This window comes from Zea mays, chromosome 1 (genome assembly GCF_902167145.1).
Source record: "Zea mays cultivar B73 chromosome 1, Zm-B73-REFERENCE-NAM-5.0, whole genome shotgun sequence".
NCBI lineage: Eukaryota > Viridiplantae > Streptophyta > Magnoliopsida > Poales > Poaceae > Zea > Zea mays.
In genome coordinates this window covers 199,726,291-199,743,847 of record NC_050096.1, presented here as the reverse complement: position 1 = coordinate 199,743,847, position 17,557 = coordinate 199,726,291, and the positions used below count along the sequence as shown (strand labels likewise).

The window sequence follows — 17,557 nt, the reverse complement described above, 5'->3', positions numbered from 1 at the left end:
AAACTACCCACCTGACCTGGGTCTTGATCGGACGTGGGTGCTAGAGATAGCGTATTCTAGCATTTGTTTCATGATTCAATATTATTGGTTTTTGAGTGGTAGAAGCCATGCTCGTCAATAGCTAGGCGTGGTGTCAATCTCGTCCCATCTGATTCTTTTGCTTGTGCTCATAAGGTAGAACGTGTATATGCATATTTATTATAGGGGCCGTATGTGATCCAAACTGTTAGAAGAAATAGATCTCGTTGAGCGATGGCACAAAGTCTAACATGGATACATCAGCTGTCCCTTTTTAATTGTCGTTCTCATTTTCTGTCAATTTTAGCTATATATAGATATGCAATAAAATATTCATAGTTATGCTATATGATTAGTTTTATTAGATAGATCATTAAATCCATTTTTATAATAAACTTATTTAGAGATATAAATGTTGCTAGTATTTTTTTACAAGCTAAAAAATGTGACTAGTACGAATGCGGTAGCGACACCTAACAAGAAATGGAGTATGCTTCCTAGAGAAAATTTTCCTCTAGTTTATTTATTGTTTTAAAGATGGCATCTGATTCGTAAATCGTCTCGGTTTCTGCGCCTGTCCCTTCCTGCCGGCTCGTTTGATTTGACGGGCGGCGTAGTAGCGGCCAAAAGGCAAAGGATGGAATGATGGACGAGGAGGCATCAATCTATCCACCATATGTCCAAAGCTAGAGGCGCGCAGATAAACGGGTGACGAAGTGCCCAAGGAACCGCTGCCTGATCCACAACGCCATCCGCCAGTCCGGCGGCGGTTGACGGCAAGCGATACCCCTCTCGCGTACTCAACGCGTGCGCTGAGCCGTGACCAGGTGAGGCGAGGAATTGGTCATGGGGGAGGAGATCGACCTCGACCAGACACACAAGCCCGCAACTTGCACCGCACATGTATGGCTCTCTGACGTCTCTGCTCTTTCTCTGTATGGGTCTGGGATAGTTCTACACCGCACCCATACCAACACCTGTGCATCGTATAGAGATAGAATAGAATCTTCCGCCTGACCATACATGTCGGCTGGACACGTCTTCAAGCGAGGAGTGGACGTGCCCGGACGCGTCACTCTCGGACACCGCACACCGCCATTATTTGACGCCTCACCTTCAAGGCTTTGACCGAACCATGCTCGCTTCCAGTCTCGGATGGATTCGGATCCTCTGCGGTCGACTGCATGGCTGGTGAGTGGACAGACGGGGGTGCTCAGGGCCACACGCAGTGACTGCTGCACCCTGCAGAGGAACAAAAGATCCTCTAGCACTAGCATGGTAAATACGTACTCCATCCGTTTTGTTTTAGTTATCACTGAATAATGCAAAATTAAACTATCCAGCGACAACTAAAAAACAGAGGGAGTACGTTACTATCAAGAAAGCCGCAACTGGAATCACGACTTGAGGATCTCTTGAGAGTTCCCCCTTCTGAATACAAGTTACTCACAACATCTCGCCACAAGTAAAATTCTCATCTCCAGAGGCTCTGCTGCAAATCTGCAATCATTCGTGAACCATAAAACAGACGCAGAGTCATGCGCAGCCTTCCGGCTGCGGCGGCGAAGATAAGCGGAACTGGAACTGGAGTACTGAACACCTCTCGGTGGCTCTACAAAAACTCAGCTCATGCTATAGTTGAGTTGCAGCGGCAGTGGGTACTCGTCACACCATTATGTGACACGTCTTTCTGCAGCACGGACATTAAAATTAGACAAAGAAATGCAACATGCAGGGTTCTGCTGGACTAGGCGGTTGCTGCCATCGGTACTGCTGCCCTGTAGCAAGCACGCTTGGCTGCCCGGACGATGTCATCGACCTGCAGGTGTGGCAATAGCAAAGAGTCAAAAGGGGACACCGATAAATGATCAATCGCGTGAGCGGTGAGCCTGCTTTCAATGCCACAGGCTAATATCACAGCTACCACGTTCACCTTTTCCCAGCCAAGGCTCCAAAATCCTATCCTAGAAAGAAATATTTGCATCTCCCTGTGGCATCATGGTGGAGATGCAGTGCACCTATCAGAGAGTGTACACAGTAGCCCCTACTACTCCCTGTCCTTGAATTAATGATGTTCAAGACAGGCTAATTAGTTCATTGTTCAACTAGTTAGCTTCCTAAAAAATCATATATTTAAAAATCGGAGGGAGTACTATACGTATTTTCTAAAGAGACAGTTAACTGTCTGCTACAACTCTCACACATGCAACCATGACTGGACTCTCATGTGCTTGACACACCTATGACCTTTGTCTGTTAATTCGGCTATTAACAAAAGATCCATTGTTTCATCACCTAAATTGGCTTTTCTACCCTACCATGTCGAGTACTGCAAACCAAACATTAATTGTACACAATGCAGGTCACAATAAATCCATGTATGCAAGAGGACTGGAATTTCAGCGCAGCAGTATTTTTTTTTCTTTTCTTGAAGTGCTACTAGTCCGGCAACAAGAGTTGTGTAACCACAAATCCGTATGCAAACATAAATGAAAGCGAAAGGACCAGTACGGACCTGTGGAACAGCCATCCTCTCAAGGTTGGCAGCGTACGGCATGGGCACATCAGCTCCAGCAATCCTCTCGACTGGTGCATCAAGATACTCAAAGCTGTCCTCTACAACAGACATGCTGCAAAGGCACATTTCAACCCATTACGAGAGACGCAGACTATACATTATACATTGGGAAGGAGGGAGGGAGGGAGAGTGGCCGACCATATTTCCGCACCAATCCCATGTTGAGGGAAGCCTTCTTCTACGGTTACCAATCTATTGGTTTTCCTCACAGATGCATTAATAGTAGCTCTATCCAGCGGTCTAATTGAGCGAAGATTGATTACCTGAACAGAGAATTACTAAAGAATAAGACAACGACTGGACTCCCAGGGAAAATGAGATCTGACAGCACAAGGCTGTAGTTTAGAAGAAATAAAAAACAAATTACCTCGGCACTGATACCTTCCTTGGCCAGTATATCAGCGGCCTGAAAAATAACAAAACATGAGAATGCAACCAGAATCACCAACTAGAGAATTCGGTTTCTTGTTTTCTTTTTGTGAAAATCGCAATAGAATAAAGTTACACTTTAAAAAGGGAACAACTTCGAGCCCCGGCCTCTGCATATTATGCGGGTAAGGCTTGGCGCTTAAAGATACCCTTCCCCAGACCCCGCACAGTGCGGGAAGCCTACGGCACTGGGTACGCCCTTTAAAAAGGGAACAACTCATGTTACAGATTCTGAGGCAGAGCCAATCCTTACATCCAAGGTGGCGCCATATGCATGTTAATTTCTTAGGTCAACTATGTTCATGATAGACAAGGTTGGACAAGGAAAGCCATACTAAGAGCTGGTTTTATGGACAGGGAAATATAGTGGATCCATGGGGGAGAAATGCGAGGGCAAGTAAGGGAATGAAAATCATTGCTCATCATTGCCAAACCAAGGCAACTCGATAGTTACCATCTGAAAGGGAAATGTGCCCTTGGGCCATTTCTAAGTATTTTGGTGATTGAGTGCCAACTCAAGTGCTTAAAATGTGAATTTATGCAATGGATGAACAAAGTGCAAATCAAGAGCAAAGGTATGTTTCTAAGTCTTAGTACATTGGTTTTGTGTACTAATATATTTGTCTAAGTGGTAGAAACAGAAAGAAGAAGAGAAGAGAAGACTTGGCTGTGTACAGCCAAGAGGCTGTTTCGGTCTGGGGCACCGGACTGTCCGGTGGTGCACCGGACAGTGTCCGGTGGTGCACCGGACAGTGTCCGGTGCGCCAGGCTGCCTCGGCCGAAGTGGCCACTCTCGGGAATTCGCCGACGGCGTACGGCTAAAATTCACCAGACTGTCCGGTGTGCACCGGACTGTCCGGTGAGCCAACGGTCGGCAGGGCCAACGGTCGGCCGCGCGATCTGCGCGGGACACGTGGCCAAGCCAACGGTCGGAAGGGGGCACCGGACTGTCCGGTGTGCACCGGACATGTCCGGTGCGCCAACGGCTCCCGCATCTGCAACGGTCGGCTGCGCTGTTTAAGGAAATAAATCGGGCACCGGACAGTGTCTGGTGTGCACCGGACTGTCTGGTGCGCCCGACGACAGAAGGCAAGATCAGCCTTCCAGATTTGCTCTCAACGGCTCCCAGCTGTCTTGGGGCTAGAAAAGGGACCCCTAGGCGCATGGAGGAGAAAACCAAGCAACTCTTGAGCATTCTTGATCATCCACACTAAGTCTTTGCGCATCCGTTTGTGATTCTAAGTGATTCGAGCTCCGTTCTTGTGAGAAACTGTGAGATAGTCTTTGAGCTCGATTCTTGGCCGTGTGTGTGCGCATTTCGCTGTGGATTTGTGTGTGTTGCTTCCCTCCCTTACTCCGTGTTTCTTTGTGAATCTTAAGTGTAAGGGCGAGAGACTCCAATTTGTGGAGATTCCTCGCTAGTGGGATAAAGATAAGCAAGGCATAACACCGTGGTATTCAAGTGGGTCTTTGGACCGCTTGAGAGGGGTTGATTGCAACCCTCGTCCGTTGGGACGCCACAACGTGGAGTAGGCAAGTTTTGTACTTGGCCGAACCACGGGATAAATCACCGTGTCTCCTCTCTGTTGAATTCTCTGTGATAGTCATATTGTGCAAGATCTCCTCTTTAGCCACTTGGCAATTATTGTGCTAACCCTTAACAAGTTTTTGTGGCTATAAGTTAAGTTTTTACAGGATCACCTATTCACCCCCCCCCCCCTCTAGGTGCTCTCAATTGGTATCGGAGCCGTTCTCTTCACAAAGGGACTTACCGCCCGAAGAGATGGATCCTAAGGGGAAGGGAATCGTGATCAACGACAAAGAGAAGGAATCCTTCGTCAACGAGCCGAAGGACGACAAGCCTACCGACTCCGGCTCGGGGCATCGACGGAAGGAAGGGAAGAAGAAGAAGACAAGGCGCATCAAGGAGATCATCTACTACGACGATAGTGATGAGTCTACTTCTTCCCAAAAGGATGATGACAACGACTACAAAAAGACGGTCAATTCGAACTTTTCATTTGATTATTCTCGTATTCAACATAGTTCGAATTCGCATTTGCTTTCCATTCCTCTTGGCAAACCTCCACACTTCGATGGGGAGGACTACGGATTTTGGAGTCACAAAATGCGTAGTCACTTATTCTCTCTCCATCCAAGCATATGGGAGATTGTGGAGAATGGAATGAAATTTGATAGCTCGGATAGTCCTATGCTTATAAATGAACAAATTCATAGAAATGCACAAGCTACTACTGTTCTCTTAGCATCTTTGTGCAGGGAAGAGTACAATAAGGTGAGCGGCTTGGACAATGCCAAGCAGATATTGGACACCCTCAAGATCTCTCACGAGGGGAACGACATCACCATGCTCACCAAGATGGAGTTGGTGGAGGGCGAGCTTGGACGATTCGCCATGATAAGGGGAGAGGAGCCAACTCAAACTTACAACCGGCTCAAGACCCTTATCAACAAAATAAGGAGCTACGGAAGCACGCGTTGGACGGACCACGACGTCGTCCGCCTAATGCTCAGGTCCTTTACCGTTCTTGATCCTCATCTCGTGAACAATATTCGTGAGAATCCCAGGTACACGATGATGACGCCCGAGGAAGTACTTGGAAAATTCGTGAGCGGGCGGATGATGATCAAGGAGGCAAGGTACGTCGACGACGCGTTGAACGGTCCACTCCAAGAGCCTCAACCCATTGCTCTAAAGGCAACAAGGAGCAAGGAGTCGCTACCTAGCAAGGTGGCGCAAGTTGAGGCGGCCGGGCTCAATGATGAAGAGATGGCTCTCATCATCAAGAGATTCAAGACGGCGCTAAAAGGTCGAAAGGGACAGCCAAGCAAGGCCAAGACCAAGGGAAAGCGATCATGCTTCAAATGCGGTAAGCTTGGTCATTTTATTGCTAACTGTCCCGAAAATGATAGTGACCAGGAGCAAGGGAAAAACGGGAAGAGAGAGAACAAGAAGGCTTACAAGAAGGCCAAAGGCGAAGCACACCTTGGAAAGGAGTGGGATTCGGATTGCTCTTCGTCCGACTCCGACGACGAAGGACTCGCCGCCACGGCCTTCAACAAATCGGCTCTCTTCCCCAACGAGCATCACACTTGCCTCATGGCAAGGGAAAAGAAGGTAATCACTCGTAATGCTAATACTTATGATTCTTCTAGTGATGATGAATCTAGTGAGGATGAAATTGATTACTCTAGTCTATTCAAGGGATTGGATAGAACTAAGATAGCTAAGATTAATGAGTTGATTGATGCCTTAAATGAAAAGGATAAAATCTTAGAGAAACAAGAAGACCTTTTATATGAAGAACATGATAAATTTGTTAGTGCACAAAATTCACTTGCTCTAGAAGTTAAAAGAAATGGAATACTTTCTTGTGAACTTTCTACTTGTAATGAAACCATTTCTTCTTTAAAAGGTGAAATTAATGTTTTAACTGCTAAACTAGAAGTAGCAAGTAACTCGTGTGTTGAAAATATTACAATTTGCACTAGGTGTAAGGATTTTGATGTTAATGCTTGTAGTGAACACTTAGTTTCAATTTCAAAACTAAATGATGAGGTGGCTAGTCTTAATGCTCAACTTAAGACTAGCAAGAGTGAAGTTGATAAAATAAAATTTGCAAGGGATGCCTACACGATTGGTAGACACCCCTCAATTAAGGATGGTCTTGGCTTCAAGAGAGAGGCCAAGAACTTAACAAGCCATAAGGCTCCCATCTTCGTCAAGGGGAAAGGGAAGGCCCCTATGGCTAGTAGTGCTAAAAGGAACCATGCTTTCTTGTACCATGATAGGAGACATGCTAGAAATGCTTATAATGATTTTGATTCACATGTTTATGATTCTCATGCCATGTTTGCTTCTAGTTCTTCCTATAAGCATGATAGAGATATGTGTAAGAGAAATGTTGTGTATATGCCTAGGAGAAATTTTGCTCATGTTCCTAGAAAAGTTGTGAACAAACCTTCCACCATTTATTATGCTTGCAATGATCCCTTTGCTATTTGTAGAAAGGGTAAGAAGGTAATTGCTAGGAAGTTAGGGGCAAAATGCAAGGGAGACAAAACTTGCATTTGGGTCCCTAAGGAAATTTGCACTAACCTTGTAGGACCCAACATGAGTTGGGTACCTAAGTCCCAAGCCTAAATTTGCCTTGCAGGTTTATGCATCCGGGGGTTCAAGCTGGATTATCGACAGCGGATGCACAAACCATATGACGGGGGAGAAGAAGATGTTCACTTCCTACGTCAAGAATAAGGATTCCCAAGATTCAATTATATTCGGTGATGGGAATCAAGGCAAGGTAAAAGGGTTAGGTAAAATTGCAATTTCTAATGAGCATTCTATCTCTAATGTATTTTTAGTAGAGAGTCTTGGATATAATTTGCTATCTGTTAGTCAATTATGTCATATGGGGTATAACTGTCTATTTACAAATGTAGATGTGTCTGTCTTTAGAAGAAGTGATGGCTCACTAGCTTTTAAGGGTGTATTAGACGGCAAACTTTATTTAGTTGATTTTGCAAAAGAAGAGGTCGGTCTAGATGCATGCTTAATAGCTAAGATTAGCATGGGCTGGCTGTGGCATCGCCGCTTAGCACATGTGGGGATGAAGAACCTTCACAAGCTTCTAAAGGGAGAACACGTGATAGGTTTGACTAACGTGCATTTCGAAAAAGATAGACCTTGTGCAGCTTGTCAAGCAGGTAAACAAGTGGGAGGAGCGCATCACAGCAAGAATGTGATGACCACTTCAAGACCCCTGGAGCTGCTGCATATGGACCTCTTCGGACCTGTCGCCTATCTGAGCATAGGAGGGAGTAAGTATGGTTTAGTTATTGTTGATGACTTTTCCCGCTTCACTTGGGTGTTCTTTTTGCAGGATAAGTCTGAAACCCAAGGGACCCTCAAGCGCTTCCTCAGGAGAGCTCAAAATGAGTTTGAGCTCAAGGTGAAGAAGATAAGGAGCGACAACGGGTCCGAATTCAAGAACCTTCAAGTGGAGGAATTTCTTGAGGAGGAAGGGATCAAGCACGAGTTCTCCGCTCCCTACACACCACAGCAAAATGGTGTGGTAGAGAGGAAGAACAGGACGCTAATCGATATGGCGAGGACAATGCTTGGAGAATTCAAGACCCCCGAGTGTTTCTGGTCGGAAGCCGTGAACACGGCTTGCCATGCCATCAACAGGGTCTACATTCATCGCCTCCTCAAGAAGACTTCATATGAGCTACTAACCGGTAACAAACCTAATGTATCTTACTTTCGTGTATTTGGGAGCAAGTGCTACATTCTAGTGAAGAAAGGTAGAAATTCTAAGTTTGCTCCCAAAGCTGTAGAAGGGTTTTTGTTAGGTTATGACTCAAATACAAAGGCATATAGTCTTCAACAAATCATCGGGTTTGGTTGAAGTCTCTAGCGACGTTGTATTTGATGAGACTAATGGCTCTCCAAGAGAGCAAGTTGTTGATTGTGATGATGTAGATGAAGAAGATGTTCCGACGGCCGCTATACGAACCATGGCGATTGGAGAAGTACGGCCACAGGAACAAGATGAACAAGATCAACCATCTTCCTCAACTATGGTGCTACCCCCAACTCAAGACGATGAACAGGTTCATCAACAGGAGGCGTGTGATCAAGGGGGAGCACAAGATGATCATGTGATGGAGGAAGAAGCGCAACCGGCACCTCCAACCCAAGTTCGAGCGATGATTCAAAGGGATCATCCCGTCGACCAAATTCTGGGTGACATTAGCAAGGGAGTAACTACTCGTTCTCGATTAGCTAATTTTTGTGAGCATTACTCCTTTGTCTCTTCTATTGAGCCTTTCAGGGTAGAGGAGGCCTTGCTAGATCCGGACTGGGTGCTGGCCATGCAGGAGGAGCTCAACAACTTCAAGAGAAATGAAGTTTGGACGCTGGTGCCTCGTCCGAAGCAAAATGTTGTGGGAACCAAGTGGGTGTTCCGCAACAAACAGGACGAGCACGGGGTGGTGACGAGAAACAAGGCTCGACTTGTGGCAAAAGGTTATGCCCAAGTCGCAGGTTTGGATTTCGAGGAGACTTTTGCTCCAGTGGCTAGGCTAGAGTCAATTCGAATCTTGCTAGCATATGCCGCTCACCATTATTTCAGGTTGTACCAAATGGATGTGAAGAGCGCTTTCCTCAACGGGCCAATCAAGGAGGAGGTGTACGTGGAGCAACCCCCTGGCTTCGAGGATGATCGGTACCCCGACCATGTGTGTAAGCTCTCTAAGGCGCTCTATGGACTTAAGCAAGCCCCAGGAGCATGGTATGAATGCCTTAGAGATTTCTTAATTGCTAACGCTTTCAAGGTTGGGAAAGCCGATCCAACTCTTTTTACAAAGACATGTGATGGTGATTTGTTTGTGTGCCAAATTTATGTCGATGACATAATATTTGGTTCTACTAACCAAAAATCTTGTGAAGAGTTTAGCAGGGTGATGACGCAGAAATTTGAGATGTCAATGATGGGCGAGTTGAACTACTTCCTTGGGTTCCAAGTGAAGCAACTCAAGGACGGCACCTTCATCTCCCAAACGAAGTACACACAAGACTTGCTAAAGAGGTTTGGGATGAAGGACGCCAAGCCCGCAAAGACGCCGATGGGAACCGACGGACACACAGATCTCAACAAAGGAGGTAAGTCCGTTGATCAAAAAGCATACCGGTCAATGATAGGTTCTTTGCTTTATTTATGTGCTAGTAGACCGGATATTATGCTTAGCGTATGCATGTGTGCTAGATTTCAATCCGATCCTAAGGAATGTCACTTAGTGGCGGTGAAGCGAATTCTTAGATATTTAGTTGCTACGCCTTGCTTCGGGCTCTGGTATCCAAAGGGGTCTACCTTTGACTTGGTTGGATACTCAGACTCCGACTATGCTGGATGTAAGGTCGATAGGAAAAGTACATCGGGGACTTGCCAATTCTTAGGAAGGTCCCTGGTGTCATGGAATTCTAAGAAACAAACCTCCGTTGCCCTATCCACCGCTGAGGCCGAGTATGTTGCCGCAGGACAGTGTTGCGCGCAACTACTTTGGATGAGGCAAACCCTCCGGGACTTTGGCTACAGTCTGAGCAAAGTCCCACTCCTATGTGATAATGAGAGTGCTATCCGCATGGCGGAAAATCCTGTTGAACACAGCCGCACAAAGCACATAGACATCCGGCATCACTTTTTGAGAGACCACCAGCAAAAGGGAGATATCGAAGTGTTTCATGTTAGCACCGAGAACCAGCTAGCCGATATCTTTACCAAGCCTCTAGATGAGAAGACCTTTTGCAGGCTGCGTAGTGAGCTAAATGTCTTAGATTCGCGGAACTTGGATTGAATTGTAGCATACATGTGTTTATGCATTTGATCAGGTTCATTCTGCATTTTGTTGCTTATAGTGGTGCTCAAGTTGTACAAACACTCCCTGGACCTCACAAGTCCGTTGCAAAGTGATGCACATGTTTAGGGGGAGATGTGTTACAACTAGGGGTGGAAACGAGCCGAGCCGAGCTCGGCTCGGCTCGGCTCGTTGCGGCTCGTTCACGCAACGAGCTCGGCTCGGCTCGGCTCGCTCATCCGGCGAGCTCGGAAAAGCGGCTCGGCTCGGCTCGCTCTAGGCTCGCGAGCCGGCTCGCCGAGCCAACGAGCCCAACTATAAATTTAAATATGTTCTCTAAATTATAATATAAAATCTTAAAAATATTTTAAATAATATATTTTAAATTAGTAAAATAGATATATCACTAATATAATATAGAAAATAGATTATTTTTGTATAGTAATCTCAAATAACATAAATTATTGTCTACTTTGTACTAATATTATATGCTAATTAAGATTTTATGTAACAAATTGTTGTTGGATCGAGCCACGAGCCAGCTCGCGAGCTGCACCGAGCCGAGCCGAGCTGGCTCGCTCTTTTCACGAGCCACAAAAACAGGCTCGGCTCGGGCTCGTTCTGAGCGTCGAGCCGGTCCGAGCCGAGCCGAGCTGCTGCGAGCCCGAGCCAGCTCATCGAGCTCGAGCTTTTTTTTCCAGCCCTAGTTACAACTTGACCCTTTGAGACTAACCATATGCTTGAGTTTGCTTGATTTAGTCTCGAAGGAGAATTGAAAGGGAAAAGGTGGACTTGGACCATGAAAGACTTCCACTGCACTCCGATAAGAGGGTAACTTCTTCCAAGTTCATCTCTATGATCTTATTGCCTTTGTACTCTTAATTGAAGATTTTGGTGAGGCAATGGGGTTATAGGGCCAAGATTGATCCCGTTTTGGTTCTTGATGCCAAAGGGGGAGAAAATAAAGGCCAAAGCGATAAATGGATCAGCTACCACTTGAGAGATTTTGAAAATAGTAGAATAGAGCTTTTTGTTTTGGCAAAACTCTTTTATTGTGTCTCTTGTCAAAAGTTGGCTTCTTGTGGGGAGAAGTTGTAATTATGGGAAATAAGGGAAGTTTTTGAAATCTTTGATCAATCTCTTTTGGAATGACTCTCTTTATGCCTCAACATGTGTGTTTGACATAGAGATAGAGATTTGAGTTTGATTTGCAAAAACAAACCAAGTGGTGGCAAAGGATGATCCATATATGCCAAAATTGAATCAAAATCAATTTGAGTTTTATTTGAAGTGTTTTTGCACTTGTTCTAGTTGCTTTATGTTGTGTTGGCATAAATCACCAAAAAGGGGGAGATTGAAAGGGAAATGTGCCCTTGGGCCATTTCTAAGTATTTTGGTGATTGAGTGCCAACTCAAGTGCTTAAAATGTGAATTTATGCAATGGATGAACAAAGTGCAAATCAAGAGCAAAGGTATGTTTCTAAGTCTTAGTACATTGGTTTTGTGTACTAATATATTTGTCTAAGTGGTAGAAACAGAAAGAAGAAGAGAAGAGAAGACTTGGCTGTGTACAGCCAAGAGGCTGTTTCGGTCTGGGGCACCGGACTGTCCGGTGGTGCACCGGACAGTGTCCGGTGGTGCACCGGACAGTGTCCGGTGGTGCACCGGACAGTGTCCGGTGCGCCAGGCTGCCTCGGCCGAAGTGGCCACTCTCGGGAATTCGCCGACGGCGTACGGCTAAAATTCACCAGACTGTCCGGTGTGCACCGGACTGTCCGGTGAGCCAACGGTCGGCAGGGCCAACGGTCGGCCGCGCGATCTGCGCGGGACACGTGGCCAAGCCAACGGTCGGAAGGGGGCACCGGACTGTCCGGTGTGCACCGGACATGTCCGGTGCGCCAACGGCTCCCGCATCTGCAACGGTCGGCTGCGCTGTTTAAGGAAATAAATCGGGCACCGGACAGTGTCCGGTGTGCACCGGACTGTCCGGTGCGCCCGACGACAGAAGGCAAGATCAGCCTTCCAGATTTGCTCTCAACGGCTCCCAGCTGCCTTGGGGCTATAAAAGGGACCCCTAGGCGCATGGAGGAGAAAACCAAGCAACTCTTGAGCATTCTTGATCATCCACACTAAGTCTTTGCGCATCCGTTTGTGATTCTAAGTGATTCGAGCTCCGTTCTTGTGAGAAACTGTGAGATAGTCTTTGAGCTCGATTCTTGGCCGTGTGTGTGCGCATTTCGCTGTGGATTTGTGTGTGTTGCTTCCCTCCCTTACTCCGTGTTTCTTTGTGAATCTTAAGTGTAAGGGCGAGAGACTCCAATTTGTGGAGATTCCTCGCTAGTGGGATAAAGATAAGCAAGGCATAACACCGTGGTATTCAAGTGGGTCTTTGGACCGCTTGAGAGGGGTTGATTGCAACCCTCGTCCGTTGGGACGCCACAACGTGGAGTAGGCAAGTTTTGTACTTGGCCGAACCACGGGATAAATCACCGTGTCTCCTCTCTGTTGAATTCTCTGTGATAGTCATATTGTGCAAGATCTCCTCTTTAGCCACTTGGCAATTATTGTGCTAACCCTTAACAAGTTTTTGTGGCTATAAGTTAAGTTTTTACAGGATCACCTATTCACCCCCCCCCTCTAGGTGCTCTCACCATCAGATGTTGCTAAGTAAGGTTAGGTAAAGAATCCAAAGCATGCATTATCTAATATACATGGTCTAGTTACAAATATGTGTGAAAAAACATCCTTCATAAACAGAATAACAGATACAGATAGTCAATAGCATGTTGAATTCAAATAACTATAAATTGTATGGACAATAATGTAAGTCAACACGTATAAGCATTGACAAAATTCTTCCATCGGCCTAAGAAATCTGCACTCAACACACCTGAAGGGCATATCCCACCATTTTGGAGAATGCAGTGATAGTGACATCTTTCCCTTGTCGCTCTATCTACATCCATAAAAAAAGATTTGCAGACAATCCATCAAGGGAAGCCTGATCAATTTGAACTCTTCACTTCCATTAATCGATATAAGAACATACCTTAGCCTTTCCAATCGGAAGGCAGAAGCTAGAATCAAGTACCTCAGCAGATACAGGAAATGATTCACCATAACTGCAGGAAAATGCATTATATAATGAGATGTCAATTCAAACAAACAACATAGAGAATATAGTTGAGCACAGAAAGACATTTCATACAGAAGTTCATTTTCAAGGAACACAACAGGATCTGGATCCCTGATTGCTGCTTTCAGCAAACCTCGAGCATCTTCTGCAGAATATGGAGCTAGAACTTTCAATCCGGGAACATGTGCATACCAAGCTGCATAGCACTGCATACTAAGGCAGTTAGTAATTCCATCGTAGTACAACAAAATACCTATCTGAGAATATTTACAAGACTATAATGTCCATGAGATGATATGCACTGCATGATTTTAATGCGACCTAAAGCTGACACCTCTTTCAGTAAACACATTTACATTTTAAATCCATTTTTCAGAACATTTCGACAAACTATAATAGTATGAAGATAAATAACTCATGTAACAAACTGTTTATTCCTACAATTGATCTATCCTCTGTCAATGTATGTCCGACCACAAGACTTTCAGAAAATTAAATCATGTGGCATAACAATTTGTCCTCTAAAGAATAACAGCAGCAACAGAGCACCCATGTAGAGGAAACTTTGTGCAAAAACCTGTGAGTGTTGGGCACCAACTCCAGCAGCAGCACCATTTGGACCCCTAAAGACAATAGGAACAGATATCTGCCCAGCAGACATGTAGTTCGACTTGGCAGCTGAATTAATTATGTGATCAATTGCCTGAACATAAAAAATGGTGCAATTAAGAGATTTGTTTGCCAGCATACGGATTCGACAGTATTCATATTCTCAAAGATAGAGAATAACAAACATTATTGTTGCAGAAAATTGTAAAGACAAATTGCTGTGCAAGTAAATTGTAATAACCAAATATTCATCAGCAACACCAGATTATAACTCTGATTTAATAATCAAACCAGAATGGATCATAGTGTTCAGTCGATTTGACAGATTTTCACAGATATTCTGTTATGTGATAATAAGCTGGAGTGAGGGAGTTCATGTCACTTTTTTTTCAAGAGAAGAATGTCTACAGGCACGTTAACAAAATGAGGTGCTACTTCACAAAATGCATTATATTCATCAACCATTAGGAGCCATTCTAATTTATGTAACAAATGCTTCTAAGAAATAGAAAGGAAACAGAAAAGAGCAAAAAGAAACATGCAATAAGATGCTGCAAGTGCAATAAACAGGATTTTTCTGGGACTGCAAAGCATGTAGAGAAAATGAGTACAGAAACCAAGAGATATGCCAATGAGTAAAGAACAAATCAAAGCAAGCAAATATTGTAATAATTGAATTAGTATGGTGATTTGCAGAATTGATCAAACATCTGACCTGCATCGAAAAGTTAAATGTCATGAACTCTACAATAGGTCGAAGACCATGGTAAGCGGCACCAACACCAATGCCAGTGAAGCCCGCCTGAACCAAAACAAAATGATATCAGTAATGAGAATGTGGTCGGGTCAACCTGATAGCTTATGAATGGACAATGGTGATTTGCAGGTTTATAACCTCAGTGATCGGAGTATCGAGAACCCTATCGGGGCCATACTTGTCAAGCAAACCCTTGGATATCTGCAACAATGAAGAGAAGCTTAATACCGGCAACATTTGTATATTACTTTTCAGTTGCCACGGGGAGGGAAAAAATGAAGCATAAATCTTTGGAAATATTACTGACCTTGTATGCACCTTGGTACTCGCCAACCTACCATAGACACAACAATTATTAAACCACAAGAAGCAAAGGGACACAAAAATAAACAAGTGCAGGTAGTGGTACTGGTGGTACCTCTTCTCCCATCAAGAAAACAGAAGGGTCTGCCGACATTTCTTCATCTAATGCGGTATTCAATGCTTCCCGTACAGTTATCTAAATAAGCAAAAGAGTGGCTGTGTAAAACTTCCCGGCAAATGTCAAGGTCATGACATAGTATATCTGAAGAGAACCAAGCCACCTAGAAGAACGAATAGGGGGTGTTTGATTTTAGAAATCAATACATCCAAAGACAAGTCTATTCCTCAAATTTGGTGGGATAACCTTATTTCTCATGTTAGTACTAGCTAGCTAACTATGATGAATGAAGTAGTAATGGATCAACTTATTCCATTCCACAAACCAAACAAAAAAATGTGAAGTGAGAAAATGATGAACTAGCTTATTTCTCAAACCAAACACCCTATAACTGTACCAACTATCCCTGAGATCTCGAGTTATAATCCAGACAATCAGAGATCACACTGGATAAACCACTGAATCACCAAAATCAACTCATTACACTACTGCCAGTTCAGTTATTTCAAAGTTGGTTAACTTTTTTTCAGGTACGAAGCATCCACCACCTGGTACCTGGCATCTAGTCAGCATACACTGTTCGCTCACCCAGCATACACTGTTCACTCCCCCAGCATAGGTAGAGTACGGAGTACCGCACCATACAGTCCCCGTCTAACGTCAGGTGCTCTTCACACACGTAAACAGTATCACCAGTGCACAACCCATAATGTACACAAATGCAGTTTGTTTGCCAACGCAAGCAAATTAATCATCTACTATCAGTCTGATAGACAACTGCCCTACGACCCAACCACTTAGATTCCCCTCACCTACCCGCTTCCCTGTACAGCTACTGCCATCCATCTGTTTCCGATCAAGGTCGACAACGAGCACCGGTCACCATCAACCAGTATCCACCACCATTTAAATCTATCTCAGAAAAGGAAAGAAAAAAAGGTTTCGAAAATCTAGTCGCGAGGAGAGAATTTCGCAGTCGCAGGAAAAGTAAAGCATCTAACAGCACAATCGGCGAGGCGCGACACGGGTCGCAGCGAAGAGCCAATCTACCGGAGCGCTGGCAAACGTATTGGCGGCGGCGGGAAAGGCCGGGAGCCGGCAACGAAACGGTCCCCGTATTCGGCGACACGGCACACGCGACGCGACGCGACGCGCGGAAGTCGCGAGGAGAGAGTAGCGCTCACCTCCTTGGCCGCGGCGGAGTAGGTCCTGGCGGGAGCGGCGGCGGGGCGGAGGGCCTGCGCCAGCTGGGCGAGCACCTGCGGGGAGAGAAACGGGTCACGGTGAGAGCGAAGCGAGGGCGGGGAGCCCGGTGGCGGGAGAGCACTGACGCATCCGGATCCGAGCCGCCTCCGCGCGACGCCCAGCATCTCCGACGCGATCGGCTGGGGGTTGGAGGTTGGTTGGCGACGGGGAGGAGGGAGGGGAGGCCTGGGACTGTGAGATGAATGAGGGGAAATTATAATATGATGATAGGCGTTGCTCGATTTGGCTTAGCGTGGTGTGTATCTGTGATGTGTCTGGGAGCCCCCGATCGCCAGACGGGATCGAGGGGGATGCGGCGGCGGCGGCGGCGGGGTAGGTGGGTCGTGTGGGAGTCGCTCTCGGCGACTTGGGTTGCTCTTCTGGAGGCGAGCGGCCGTCTCTGCCGGGAGCCGGGAATGGTTAGGCCCTGTTCGGTTAGCAGTGGATTGAGGGGGATTAGTGTCTATATAAATTTAGGTCTTGTTCGTTTACGTCGGATAACAACCTGAATCGTTCTAGCTAATCAAAGTTTATATAAATTAGAAAAGCAATCCGGTTAGGATCCGTTCCGACCCATCAATCCGGTACAAACGAACAAGGTCTTAAACCCCTTCAAACCGAACAAGTTTATGGGGGTTGGGCACGCACGGGAGCCGGGAGCCAGGATGCGCACGCAGCTGGTCGGTCTGGCCTGATGAACTACCGGTTGAAAAAAAAACGTAAACAAAATTTAGAAATGGGGAAAATATGAATTCTCTCTCTCTTTTTTTCTAAACTACCTACGCAGGAATATAAAGTGTGTGGCGGGACGAATACATTCATACTTATTTTTTACAAAAAATGTAGTAATCGTCAATACGAGACAGAAAACCTAGTTGCAGGTTGCCGTCATCCTTTATTTTGGCTCATTGGCTGAGATGACATGACGTCTCCTGGCCCTGGTGCACAAATCGGAGGGACAGGAACGTCGATGGGGACCGGGCATCT

At 45.6% G+C, this 17,557-nt stretch overlaps 1 protein-coding gene across 1 annotated transcript; it reads right to left on the bottom strand.

Moving 5' to 3' along the window:
- Positions 1–1,393: 1,393 nt before the first annotated feature.
- On the bottom strand, positions 1,394–16,996 carry LOC541705 (pyruvate dehydrogenase 2). Its single transcript, NM_001111444.2, has 14 exons — positions 16,657–16,996; positions 16,510–16,584; positions 15,323–15,403; positions 15,212–15,238; positions 15,043–15,105; positions 14,863–14,949; positions 14,116–14,241; positions 13,611–13,744; positions 13,452–13,524; positions 13,293–13,358; positions 2,964–3,002; positions 2,735–2,859; positions 2,534–2,648; positions 1,394–1,837 (listed from the first exon to the last, which is right to left on the bottom strand). The coding sequence occupies exons 1-14, from the start codon at positions 16,693–16,695 to the stop codon at positions 1,766–1,768; spliced, it is 1,122 nt and encodes a 373-aa protein (NP_001104914.1). The 5' UTR covers positions 16,696–16,996; the 3' UTR covers positions 1,394–1,765.
- Between the last annotated feature and the right edge of the window lie 561 nt (positions 16,997–17,557).